The sequence below is a fragment of the Episyrphus balteatus genome, chromosome 1 (genome assembly GCF_945859705.1).
Source record: "Episyrphus balteatus chromosome 1, idEpiBalt1.1, whole genome shotgun sequence".
NCBI classification, from domain to species: Eukaryota; Metazoa; Arthropoda; class Insecta; order Diptera; family Syrphidae; genus Episyrphus; species Episyrphus balteatus.
The window spans coordinates 75,309,370-75,322,091 of NC_079134.1; the positions used below are offsets into that span (position 1 = coordinate 75,309,370).

At 37.8% G+C, this 12,722-nt stretch overlaps 1 protein-coding gene across 7 annotated transcripts in view; it reads right to left on the reverse strand.

Annotated features, from left to right (window-relative positions):
* Positions 1 to 12,722, reverse strand: part of LOC129905200 (protein lev-9-like) — a 560,766-nt gene that overhangs the window by 127,652 nt on the left and 420,392 nt on the right. Inside the window, exons 7-9 of one of the 7 annotated variants that reach the window (XM_055980623.1) lie at positions 11,729 to 12,462; positions 11,599 to 11,644; positions 7,966 to 11,542 (exon numbers count right to left, since the gene is read on the reverse strand). In XM_055980623.1, the coding sequence (XP_055836598.1) occupies positions 11,394 to 11,542; positions 11,599 to 11,644; positions 11,729 to 12,462 (929 nt within the window). In that variant the 3' untranslated portion in view covers positions 7,966 to 11,393. Of the gene's footprint in view, positions 1 to 7,965; positions 11,543 to 11,598; positions 11,676 to 11,728; positions 12,463 to 12,722 lie in introns of those variants that run through there. The other 6 variants (XM_055980624.1, XM_055980626.1, XM_055980628.1 and 3 more) reach the window with 6 other exon arrangements.

Genomic DNA, 12,722 nt, shown 5'->3' on the forward strand with positions numbered 1-12,722 from the left:
TTTCAAAAAATATTTAAAAATAGTATCCACCTACTAATGAGGTAAACTTGTATATTTTATTCAAGAGAAAAGAACAATCTTTATAAAAAAATTAACTTGAATGGCAAACGAGCAGAAAATTGTGGCTTTAAACCAATTTGAAACTTAAAAATCGTCCCCTGTAAAATTTGCTTTTTGTGTAATATGTAAAAATAGCCACATCCATGGTTGAACCGAAGTTGACCCGCTGCTAATCCTCCGAAATCGGTGGGTTAAATTCCTGATCAGAGGCTGAACCACGTTTATACAACTGGCCCTTAAATAATCCAAGCTGTATGGCATGAGCTAATTGTACTTCACTTTTAAATTTAACAATAAACTGAAATTGTTTAGTTTTATAATTTGAAACAAAAAAATAACGAAATGTTGTACATAGGTACTACACTCTCTGAAGAAATAGATACATTTATTTTCGCTTATATGCTGGATTTAAGCTTAACATAGAACAAAAGAAGATATCTCGGACAGTAGAAAAGATGTAGGAAAGATTTAAATAGATTTAGGCTAGGTGCACACATGCGATTTTGATCGCCTGATTATTCTGTCGCAAATAAGTTGACAAGAATTTCAATGACTGTAGACTCAATTTTCAAATTTTTTATCGCAGGAAGCATGTGTGTTCACTAGGGCGGTCTTTATTTTACTCTTTGCGAAAATTGAGTGCGATGCCCCCTAGATCGCACAGTGTGTCGTCCCCTTATGATAAATCACTTTTTTTTGTTAAAAATTAATATTTTTGCTATTAAAATATAATTTAGAAGTGTCAACTCATATGAAAACATATTTATCTTAGAAAATAACCCAGGTTATGTATTCAAAATAAGCTCAAAATAAAATCGAAAATATTTTGAGGAATTTATGGGAATCTTTGAGAGTGTATATTTCACGTTTGGTAATTGTTTGAAAAATTTTGTTAATGTTATTTTGTTTATTTGAGTGTTGTTGTAAAACGTATAACAAAAAAAAATTAAATTTATAAAATTATATATGAGTTATTAAAATTTCTTTGATAAATGGCCAAAAAAAAATTTAATTTTTAAACTTAATTTAAAAAAAAACATACAATCATATCGATAATTTTTTTATATTATTTTGCCTTAGGCCTATACTTAATATTGGCAAAGTTTGGTCTGCTTCTGTTTGCGATTACCAGAGATATTCACATTTATCTGCTGCGAGTCAAGTACTCAAAATAATTCATTTTTTGAGAAACATCTTCAAAAAAATCACAAAAATGAAAAAATCGATGTTTTTAATAATTTTTAGCCATACAAAAGTAACAAAAAGCTGTTTATGTAATTAAAAATATTTTAAATATTGTTTTCAACAAGAAAAAAATTATATTTTTCTGCATACTAAATTTTTAATGTAATTACTTGACCCGGCCACGCTCTACTGTGTATTATAGCGTATTTATTAACCTCGCCGATATAAGATTTTACGAAAATGCAAATAAAACGTTATTTCAAAATTTGAAAGCGATTGACAAAAAACTATTCGAGATTTGCTATGAAACGCAAATAAACATACGTTTTTTTTTGTATAGAGAAGATAAACAAAACAAGTTGACTTCAACTTAAGATTTCTCAAAGTAGAAAAAAGATATTGAAAAGATTTAAACGGGCTTTAAAAGAAAACATTTAGTTCTTTTAGAAACTGTCACAAATTTATTTAAAATAAATCACCACGTTCTAGAACATAACCTCAAAAACTGTTAGAAAACGACATTTCAGATTTTCTAACGGGAATATTTCAAAAACGTGATATGATAGAATTTTTCTGACTTCGGATTCGAGTTCAGCACACCAAAAACCTTACGAAAAGTTTATATATAAAAAAAAAAATAATTTTGCTCACAAGTGGCTTCTTCAATAAATGTTAATTTCATAAATTATACTAAAAAAAAAGTAATAGGTTATTAATTTGTTAATTTGTAATTTTTTTTTCTATTCCTGCCATAAAAACACAAAAAAAGATATTAAAACTCCAAAAACTTATCTGCAAGTATTTATGATAAACTTTTGTATGGGCTCGACACACTGTGGATCGGTTCAAATCAGAAAAAAAATACCCTATTTTTTTCATATTTTTATCTCTGACCCTTCCTGGCCCTATTTTGATTAGAAGTATTGGGTAAATTGCGGATGTTTGATCATTTATACATATAAACTTCTTAATCAAATAGGGTCAGGAAGGGCATTTTTTTTTTCCTGATTTGGAACCATTCTAGGGGGCGTGCCCAATTTTTTTCCCCTAAGGACCACCCTTGTGTTCACAGGCATTGAAATCCTTGTGATCCATTTTTGCGACTGAATAATCGCGCGACTAAAATCGCATGTGTTTAACAAAAAAGTTTAACAAAAATTGAAAAATTTAATTATTTGTTGTCGTGTCTAACCGATCAAGCTCTCGGTACAGTGAAGGCCTATCAAGTAACAGAAGCTAATTATCCTAAGGCACTTGCAAGTTTAAAGGAGCGTTATGATAATGACTGTCTCATATTTTAAGAATGCATTTCGCAACTTATCGAATTACCAAAGATTCCAAAGGCTTCTTCAGTTTCGTTACGGAGTTTGGTAGACAACATTTCCGCACTATTCAGTTCCTTGCTTTCGATAAGTTCATATGAAAATATCTGCAATGCAATTATAATTCCCATTGCCATATCAAAGGTGGACCAAGATACACAGTCTAAGTGGGATGAGCAACTTGACTACAAGAAGCTGCCTGAATGGAAGGAATGTGCAAGCGTGCTCAACAAACGATGTCAGTTCCTGGAGGCTAGAGACAGCAAACAAAGCCGTTCGGATTCAACTTTAAAACCAGCCATCTAATCAAAACCAATTTTAGTGAACCATCATCGTCCTCAAACTTCCCTAGCTGTTAGCCAACGATCTTGCATCCATTGCGGGGACAAAACTCATTCAATTACAAATTGTACAACTTTTCTCGAGCTCTCTGTTATGGATCGATTTTGGAAATCTAAAAAATTAGGTCTATGTTTGAACTGTTTAGGTAAATGACATAATGTTTCCAGATGTCCATCACATTATAAATGCCAAGTTTGCAAACAACCGCATCATAGTCTTTTACATAGAAACAAATCTACAGAACCTGTTGCTGATAGTACCGATGTTCAACAACACACATCCCAGCCAACTTCGTCAGCTGCAGTGCACTCGGCACTGGAAGCATTTTTCGAGTTGCTCGAATCAGGTCAAGTTAAATTGGGCGAGGGGCTGCCATCTTTGCAAAAAACGGCTCTAGGATGGATTGTATCGGGAAGATACAAAACAAAATTCAACAATAATAGAAAGTCATGCTTCGTCAATTCAAAAGATAGTTTGCTTCACAAATATGTTGAAAAATTCTTTGAACTAGAAGAGATTCAGTATCTTAAATGCAAATGGTCAGAGGAGCAAACTGAATGTGAAAATCATTTCATTAAAGTCAGTTTCAAACAGACATTCAAAGCAGATAGACGTGCAGCGGATAGTTTTAAACACATAACAAAAACAACCACCAAATCTACCAGCGAAGGGTTTTACCTGCGACGATTTTCAAAAGTTTTACTACCCTGTGGTAATAAAACCCGAAATCATTAGCAGAGTTAAGCTACCTAAGCCAACCCTTAATTAATGTGCGCATGAAAGTTTTTCTTAAAATATCGTGCGAGGATTAAACTAAGTGGTGTCATATAATAAATTAAAGTAAAAACAATTAGCAGAAATTAAAAATGGGTGAGCCTTTTAATCTTGAAAGTGCGTTTATTACCCTGGAAGAACTAATTAAGAGGATCATCAACGACCTGGGTCCTGAACACGGACCGCGAATCAATAAAACCCTAGGAAGTTTTATCACAAGGGATGATCAGTTGCAGAAGAACAAAGAAGACAAAGCCGAAGACGAAATGGAAACCGAAAGTGAAGAAAGCTCATCGACACACGCCAACGATGAAGTGCAAACCAGCCAAAATGAGCCAGCCAGCGAAGAAGAGGATACTTGTGATTCTGCTTCCAGTTCGGAAATTGATGGTGAATCTCACCAGCCAGGGCAGAAGAGGCCTAGGAAATCCGGAAAAGGAGCAACTGCAGCCAAAAAACTAATAATCACGGATTTCTACACGCCATCAACAGCAACAGCCCAGCATTCTCCGAATAAGCAGCCAACATCAGCCAGTCCAAACAAGCCGCCAACAGCACAACAGTCACAAGCTGCAACTCTGCCACCAATAGCTAAACAACCAGCAACAGCAAGTACAACTGCCGCCCAGCCAACGCCTCCAATCACCACCACCAAGACAACAGCAATGCCACCAATCTTCAGCCACCAAAAAGTCAGCAGATTCTGCAAAAATAAAAACCTCAAGGTGACATTTAAAAACCGGAGCACAAAGACAACCATCATTTCAACTGGGAATCGCCAATCTTTTGAGGACATTAAAAACTTCCTAAAGGCGAGGAAGATCCAATTTAATACCTTTACACCCCGAGTAGATAGTAAGAACCTACTGCTGCTGAAAGGACTTCACTTCACACTCGCAGCCATTGAAATAGAAGATGAACTTAGGATCGATTGTCTCCCAGTCATCAAAGTCACTGAATTCAAGTCCAAAAAGGCACAGGGCAAAGAATTCAACAACTTCGTCGTAGAACTAAGTAAGAGCTGTGACATCACCGAGGTCTACTCAAAGACCTTGATAATGAACAACCAGGTTCATTTGGAGCGTCTTAGGACCAACGACATCGTGCAATGCCGAAACTGCCAACGTTTTGGTCACGTTGCCACAAACTGCGGCCGCCAATATGTTTGCGTTAAGTGCAAAGAAGACCATGAACCAGGACAATGTAGAAGGAAAGAAAACACCGGATCGTATGTATGGTGCGCCAACTGTAAGAAGGAAGGACATCCAGCTAGCTTCAAAGGATGCCCGATACTGAAAGCTAAGCTTACCAAAAGGAATAAGGTGCTGGCGGAGAAAAAGTCTCACCAGGAGTTTGCTGCTAAGTCAGCATGTATCATTACCCGGCCAGCAGTGAGCTATGCAGCAATGGCCCTAAAAGCACAACCACCAAAGGCAGCAACACCCAAGCCAATAGCACCAATGAAGAACCAAACACAAAAACAGCAAACCAGGACTCCAGCAAAGAGCATCCCAGTTAAGACAGGGCCAACTAAGCTGACCAGACCAGCATCTACATCAGCACCACCACCGATGAATCTCAACAACGAAGTTGAGCGCCTCTTCGGAAGTGACCTCTTGTCAGTGATGCAGAAAGCCCGGAGTGCCGTTCCATCTCACTATGGGCTTCTGAGTGATAAAGATAAGTCCGCGGCCTTAGCAAGCTTCATCTACACACTATGTCATTAAAGAAGCTCCGCATACTGACGTACAATGTCAATTCATTGTACAGCCTGGAGAAGAGGACATCATTCAACTTGTTCTTGAAGATAAACAGCCCAGACATCGCCCTCATCAGCGAGACCAACGTGACACGAAAAAATAACATTGAAATCGTTGGATTTAACACCTTCCGACAGGATAAAGCCGAGAACCGCAGAGGGACTGCAATTTTTGTAAAAAATATAAGCACCAGTGAAACCATCATCAAAGGACTCTTGACCAGTGAAGCTACTCCCGTAATCTTAAACCTAGGAAGAGATGAGACACTCACCATAATAAGCGTGTACTTCAAATGCAACTCCACGGCCAAAAACATCCAGAGCGACTTACAGACCCTCAACGGCACACTCTCGAGAAGCACTTATGGACTCATCGGCGGTGATTTCAATGCTAGACATCACCTTTGGATGGATACAACTATCAACACTGAAGGGAAGGCAATATCCGACTGGTTGGATTTCAACAGTGTCCAACACTCGTTAGTTGTAATTTCTCAACCGAAACCAACCTTCAACGAAACACCTTCAACATTGGACTTCTTCTTAGTAACATCAAATTTTGTGCATATTCATCCTGATTTCTGCAACTTTATCTGTTCAACAGTATCCAGCGACTCGGACCATGAAGCAGTTCAGCTCAGTATTAAGCTTCATCAGCCCATCAACTTAGTGGCACAACCAGCGGAACACTTCATCAACTATAGAAGATTAGATATAGACAGGCTGCAGATAGAGGTTGAACAATCCATCACTTTCCCACCACACAACAGAAATCTCCAGAATGTTGAAATTGATGCTGCTATTGATTCTCTGGAAACGGCAATCATAAGGACACTGGACAATCAAAAACAGCCGAAGACATCAAAGGACCGCTACCAACATCTTCCAGTACACGTGCAAAATTTATACGTACACAGACAGCGGTTAAGAAAACGCCTCCAAAGGATCCACCAGCGGGACTTAAACACATCAAATGCCAACTACCGTACAGTGCGGAGTGAGCTGCAGTGCACCAACATCATGCTCCGTAACGCCATTCAACACTTCAACAACACACAGTTCCAGAAGAGACTGCAGTCAATAAAGCCCGGACCTGATGCCTTCAAGAATATCAACCGAATTGTTGGACAGAAGTCACCAATGCCGGAAGTTATTAACAATGGAGAAGCAACAACATCTCAGGAAAAAGCAGAAGCATTTGCAACCCACTTCGAAGGTAACTTCACATCGAACCCTTCCGCTGACACTGAGGAAGCTCAAGAAGTTTTGCAGCGATTTCAACATTATCCCAGACGTGCAGTTCGGCTTTCGGGAGAAGCACTCCACACTGCATCCGCTCATGAAGTTCCACCAAGACATCACCTCAGCTTTGAACAACCATCGCCTGCTTTCTGGATGTCGAGAAAGCATTTGACAGTGTATGGATAGAAGCCCTTATCCATAAACTTTATTTACTAGGCTTCCCTGTAGCACTAATAAAAATCAGTTTTTCTTTTCTTTCTTCTAGGAACCTCTTCGTACAAGTGGAGGATAGTAAATCAGCAATGAAGTGCATTAGAGCTGGAGTTGCCCAAAGATCAAAACTTGGTCCCTTCCTCTATAGTATCCTGACGTCAGACCAGCCGCTTGCAAGTGAGTGCGAGAACCTGCTTTACGCTGACGATTCGCTCACATACTACAAGTCCGTCTCGCCAACGATAGCTGCCAGGAAAGTTGAAGCTCACATTCGAAAACTGTATGAGTTCTACAATAAATGGGGTATCCGGATCAACTCATCCAAATCGGAATTACTGTGCTTTAGAGGAACAGGAGGACGAAGCATTCGGTCAGCTGCAAACTGTAGGAGCATCACACTTACACTACCTGATGGTACTAAATTGGCAGCCAAACGCAACGCGAAGTATTTAGGGATCAACTTTAACGAGCTCCTGAGGTTCAACCTTCACTCTAGGCCTGTCCTGAAAAAAGCCAACTATGCCTTCCATCGCCTTCACCCCCTGATGAAGAGAAGAAACGGATTAAGCCAACCAACGAAACTCCTGATCTACAAGCAGCTTCTACGACCTGTCATCGCCTATAGCTTTCCGGTATGGTATACCATTTCCAAGACAGCCATGAAGGAACTTCAAATTTTTGAGAGGAAAATCCTGAGGATCTGCACCGGACTTTACTTCGATCGACAGCGACAAAAATACTACAGCAACGAGCGACTTTACGAGGAAGCAAAAATCATGACGTTGGAAAAGTATCTGCTGCAATCTGCAAAGAAACTTGTCGGAAGCATCGCCAACCACCCCAATCAGCTGATGAGAAGCATGAGAACCCAACAACGACATCCCGAACCCAGATACCTTAGTGCTTTGGATATTCTGGATGAGCACATACTCCCAACCGACAACGAGGAAGTAGTTTACTTTTACGCCGATACGCAATCGGCCTACTACCGCGGCTAAATGTCATACCACCCAACCCACCATAATCAATACCACAACTGGACAACCGGGACGGAACACCCCGAGGATAACCTAGTCAGCAGACTTGTAAAATTAAGCTATTCATGTACTATATTTATATATATTTTATCTTTTATCCATTGTATAAGGTTAGGCCCCATATGTGCCAAAAATTTTGTATCAATCAATGTATCTTATTAGAAATAAGTTAAGCTTAAGTCAATTGTATATAGTATGTTCAATAAAACAAAATTGAAATTGAATTGAATCATTTCATAAAAACAGTAGAGGTTCTTCCAAGTGGTCGTCTTATGGTCCAATTGCCTTTGAAGAAAGATCCTTCTTGTCTTGTCTTGGAGCTTGTCTTGGACGAACTTCTCATAACACTGCTTCACTTTCGACTATATAGATATGCCTTGACTGGAGACATCGTCAAAATGTATCGACAAGTCTTGGTACATCCATCGCAAAGAAGTTTGCAGTATATTTTGTGGAGAGAGAATTCACAAACTCCAGTTTAAACTTATCAATTAAACACCATCACATATGGTACTTCATCAGCTCCGTTCCTGGCAATTCGTTGTCTTCAATACTTGGCATATACAAATCAAGACCGCTTCAGTTTAGGTGCTTCATGTCTTAGCAACGACTTTTATGTGGACGACATGCTAACTGGGGCAGACGATTTAGAAACGTTAACTCGCAAAAGGAACGAAGTAGTTTCCATCCTGAATTCTGCTGGGTTGAGCTGTCGAAATGGAATAGCAATCATTTTTCTTTGATTCAAGAAGCTACAAGAAAATAAATTAAGCTTACCGAATCAAATTTAACTAGTACTTTGGGTATAGCTTGGAATCCTAGTACGAATCAATTTAGTTTTTCGTATAAACCCAACCAAACCTATACAAAGTATACCAAGAGATCAATTCTCTCACTGTCATCTTCACTCTTTGATTCAATGGGTTTGCTAAGTCCCATCATAATCCGAGCAAAAATAGTTCTCCAGCAGCTTTGGATAGAAAAGCTGGATTGGGATGAATCCATTCCAGAAGCAATTGAAGCAGAGTGGATTCAATTCATCACTGATCTTCACTCACTCCAACATTTGCACATTCCTCGATATGTTTTTCTTGAAAACAAAATAAGTTGTGAAGTCCATGGTTTTACAGACGCATCAATGAAGGCTTATGGATGCTGTATATATTTGCGAAGTTTAGATTCCTATGGGTCAGTTAATGTGAAGCTGTTAGTCGCAAAGTCTCGAGTTGCACTCGCAAAAAAGAGACAACTTCCTAGACTAGAACTTTGTGCAGCACACCTTCTAGCCAAACTCTGGGTCAAAATTCAAAAAATTGTAGATTCAAACTACTCGAAGGCGTATTTCTGGACTGATTCGACAATTGTGTTGCATTGGATTTCTACTCATTCGTCGAAACTGAATACGTTTGTTGGAAATCAAGTTGCAGAAATCCAGGATACAACAAAAGAGGTGGTTCGGAGACACGTCCCAACACACGAAAATCCGGCAGATGTAGTTTCGCGAGGATGCACGGTAGATGAGATTAAAAATTCCCTTTGGTTTGGAGGTCCATCATTTCTGGTGAACGAAGAAGAAGAATGGCCATCCACAGCAGAAATCCATCTTTCTCCAGAAGAACCTTCATTGGAAAAAAGACAAACGGTTCTAAGTTGTCAACAGCTCGAACCAAACTACTATCTCGATCAAATAGAAAGAGTGAGCTCGTTTACAAAATTGATACGAATCTTCGCATACGTCAAAAGGTATCTCAACCTACGAGTATGGAGAATACCATTTCCAAATGAGTATCTAACAGCTAACGAGCTAGAAAATTCGCTAAAAATCATCGTTTATATAATTCAAAAGAAGTACTTTCCGGAAGAAATCGAAGCCATTATTAAAAACAAATCACTTAAAGATTCTATAAAAGCTCTAAGTCCGTTTATCGAGGTTGATGATTTCAGTTGAATTCGTTTGTTAAGAGTCGGAGGCCGATTGAAGCATGCAAACATCCCAGAGGAAAGCAAGCATCCACTTTTACTGCCAAAAGATTGCAGTTTCACCAAAACTCTCGTCAGACATCTTCACCTTTCAAATTAACATGCTGGTCCAAAGGCTCTTGTCGCGCAGACGAGACAAACATTTTGGATTGTCAATGTTCGTGAGGTAGCAAGATGGGTAGTTCGAAAATGCCCACACTGTGCCAGATACAGGCCAAAGTTGTTTGAGCAGGTAATGGGAGATTTGCCTGCTGCTAGATTGACCCAATCTCACCCATTTTTATGTTGCGGAGTGGACTTTTGTGGTCCAATATACACTTATTACAAAATTCGTGGCAAGGTGCCATACAAAACATATGTGGCTGTCTTTGTCTATTTTTCGTCGAAAGCAGTCCATTTAGAAGATTTGTCTGATCTTTCAGCGGATGCCTTTATAGCAGCCTTTAAAAGGATAATAGGTCGTAGAGGTCTCCCTAAAACCATCCATTGTGATAATGCGACAAATTTTGTTGGCGCACAGTCAAAACTTAAAGAACTGCGTGATATGTTGTTCAAACTTTCTAACCAAGAAACTATAGGTAATTTTTGTACTAATGCTTCCATCAATTTTCATTTTATACCCCCCATACCATATCGGATAACAAAATGAACAGGAGAACCGATATGGAAGATGTCAGCCCACAGTACAAACATTTGGTGGAGAAGAGAAAAAGAAAAAGCTCTGCAACATGATCTCTATGTGTGTGATGTTCAAATAAATTTTTCATGTTATGTTTGTAGGACATGTTACTCGTCAGTTAAACTTTATACTGTGTAGTTGTAAGAAGTTTATTATTAAATTTAAATGTAACAATAATTTTTGTAAGTTTTACTGTGTTGTGAATAATTTGTTAACATTTCTTATAATATTTATCAATGCTTAAATAGAAACCATTGTTCACCTGATGACGTCCATATACATGGACGAAACGTTGTGACAAAAAGAAAATATTTGTTGCATTTGACCTGAAGCCCGCACAGAGAAAAATATGACCCGCTAAAAACTAACCGATTGCCATATTGTTTTACCGTCCATACATTTCATAAGGAAATCTTATTAAAATCAACGATAAATAAGGTTTTTTTAAGGAGATTTCTTATTATTTTTATAGAGAAAATCTTATTAAAATTTGACTGAAAAGTTGATTTTTTTTGCAACTTAGCACTAGAACAAAAATCGCGATCAATATTTTCATGGCAGGTTGGTTCAGATGGTAAGGTGGGCCACTAATGATTTGAAGTCTCCAGTTCGATTCCCAGCCTGGTCATCTTTTTTTTTATTTTTTTGCAGATTTTAAAACAATAAGGAAAACCCGATTGTTTTAATAAGGTTTCCTTCTTGGATGAAAACCATAGAGAAATCTTATTGTTTTTGTTCTATTTTATGTGGTCTATTTTTCTCTGTGCGTTCACCAAAAACTTATATATCATATTTTCTGCTTAAAAGTTTAGAGTTTTGCTGTTTATTGTCCATATCAGTCTATCCTTGGAGATAAGACCTTTACTTATTTCATAAAATTGGTCACTTATTGAGTTCGAGCTACCAAGAAAATGAGCTACCAATAGAAAATAGAAATTTTTTTCTTCTCCTGAAAAATTTAAAAACATGGACTTATCATGTTTTGAAAATAAATGATTCAATTACCAACAAAAAGATTCCCTCGTAGGTAAGAGTAACTCCATGTGTTTACCTAGAAATTTTTCACCCCCATAATTGTGACCCTTATTACTATGTCTGTTGTAAATTTGTCTTAATGCAAAAAAAAATAACATACTTTTCTCACATATGGGCGATAGTCATACAACCCCATGTTTCCAACAAGCAGAACTTTTCCATTTGGTATGTATCCCGGAAATGAGCAGTACACTTCTTGACATTGAGGTGTTTCTCCAGACCAGTTTCCAAAAGAACACGTTACCACATGATCATAGGTATTCAAAATCTCTTTCCCAGCTGGATCTACCAACATAAATCCATCCCTACATTTAAATGTCGCCTTCATTCCATGTTCGGTTTTAGGAGCTAAAACCATTCCGTGCTTCGGAGATTTTGGCATGTCCTTACATCTGGCAGGGATGCAACGAGGAATTGTACTCCAAGTTCCATTCTTGCACGTTGGATGACTATCTAATATAATCGGAAACTCATAGTGTTCTGAGCATTTTACTTCTAGTATTGTTCCATGATTAACCTTTTCAGTGTACGGCAACGAAAGTGGAACATGTGTTGTTGTTATCGGAAAGACAGTCGTTGCTGTCCCATTATCATCTAGAATTGGGTCAATAGGCCTTACTTTACCCTGTGAAATTGCTGGGATGACACATGGTGCTAAACACTCTGGAACCGAATGATGCCATCTGCCATCAATTTGGCAAACGCTTGATGAAAAGCCTTGCAGTAGCATATCTGGCAGGCATCTGAATATAACACTAGCACCCAAGCCAGTTCCAGAATCAGCATTCTCAATCCAACCATTATAAAGAGTGCCGGGATGACCGCAATTTATTTCTATAAAGGAAGACAAAAAAACAACAAAATGGATTAAACATAATTCAAAAAAACTTTGAAGTTATTGTTTTTCAATGAAGTGACATTAACACTATTAACTTTTAATATAAATGGCACTAACTATTTTTTTTTTCTATTATATATATTTTTTTTTGAATTTGTTCTATTACACTTATAATAAGATAAAGATTGTAAGAAAAGTATAATGAATTAAATAAATAAATAAAATAAATCATGTGAATAAATAAAATATACTATGC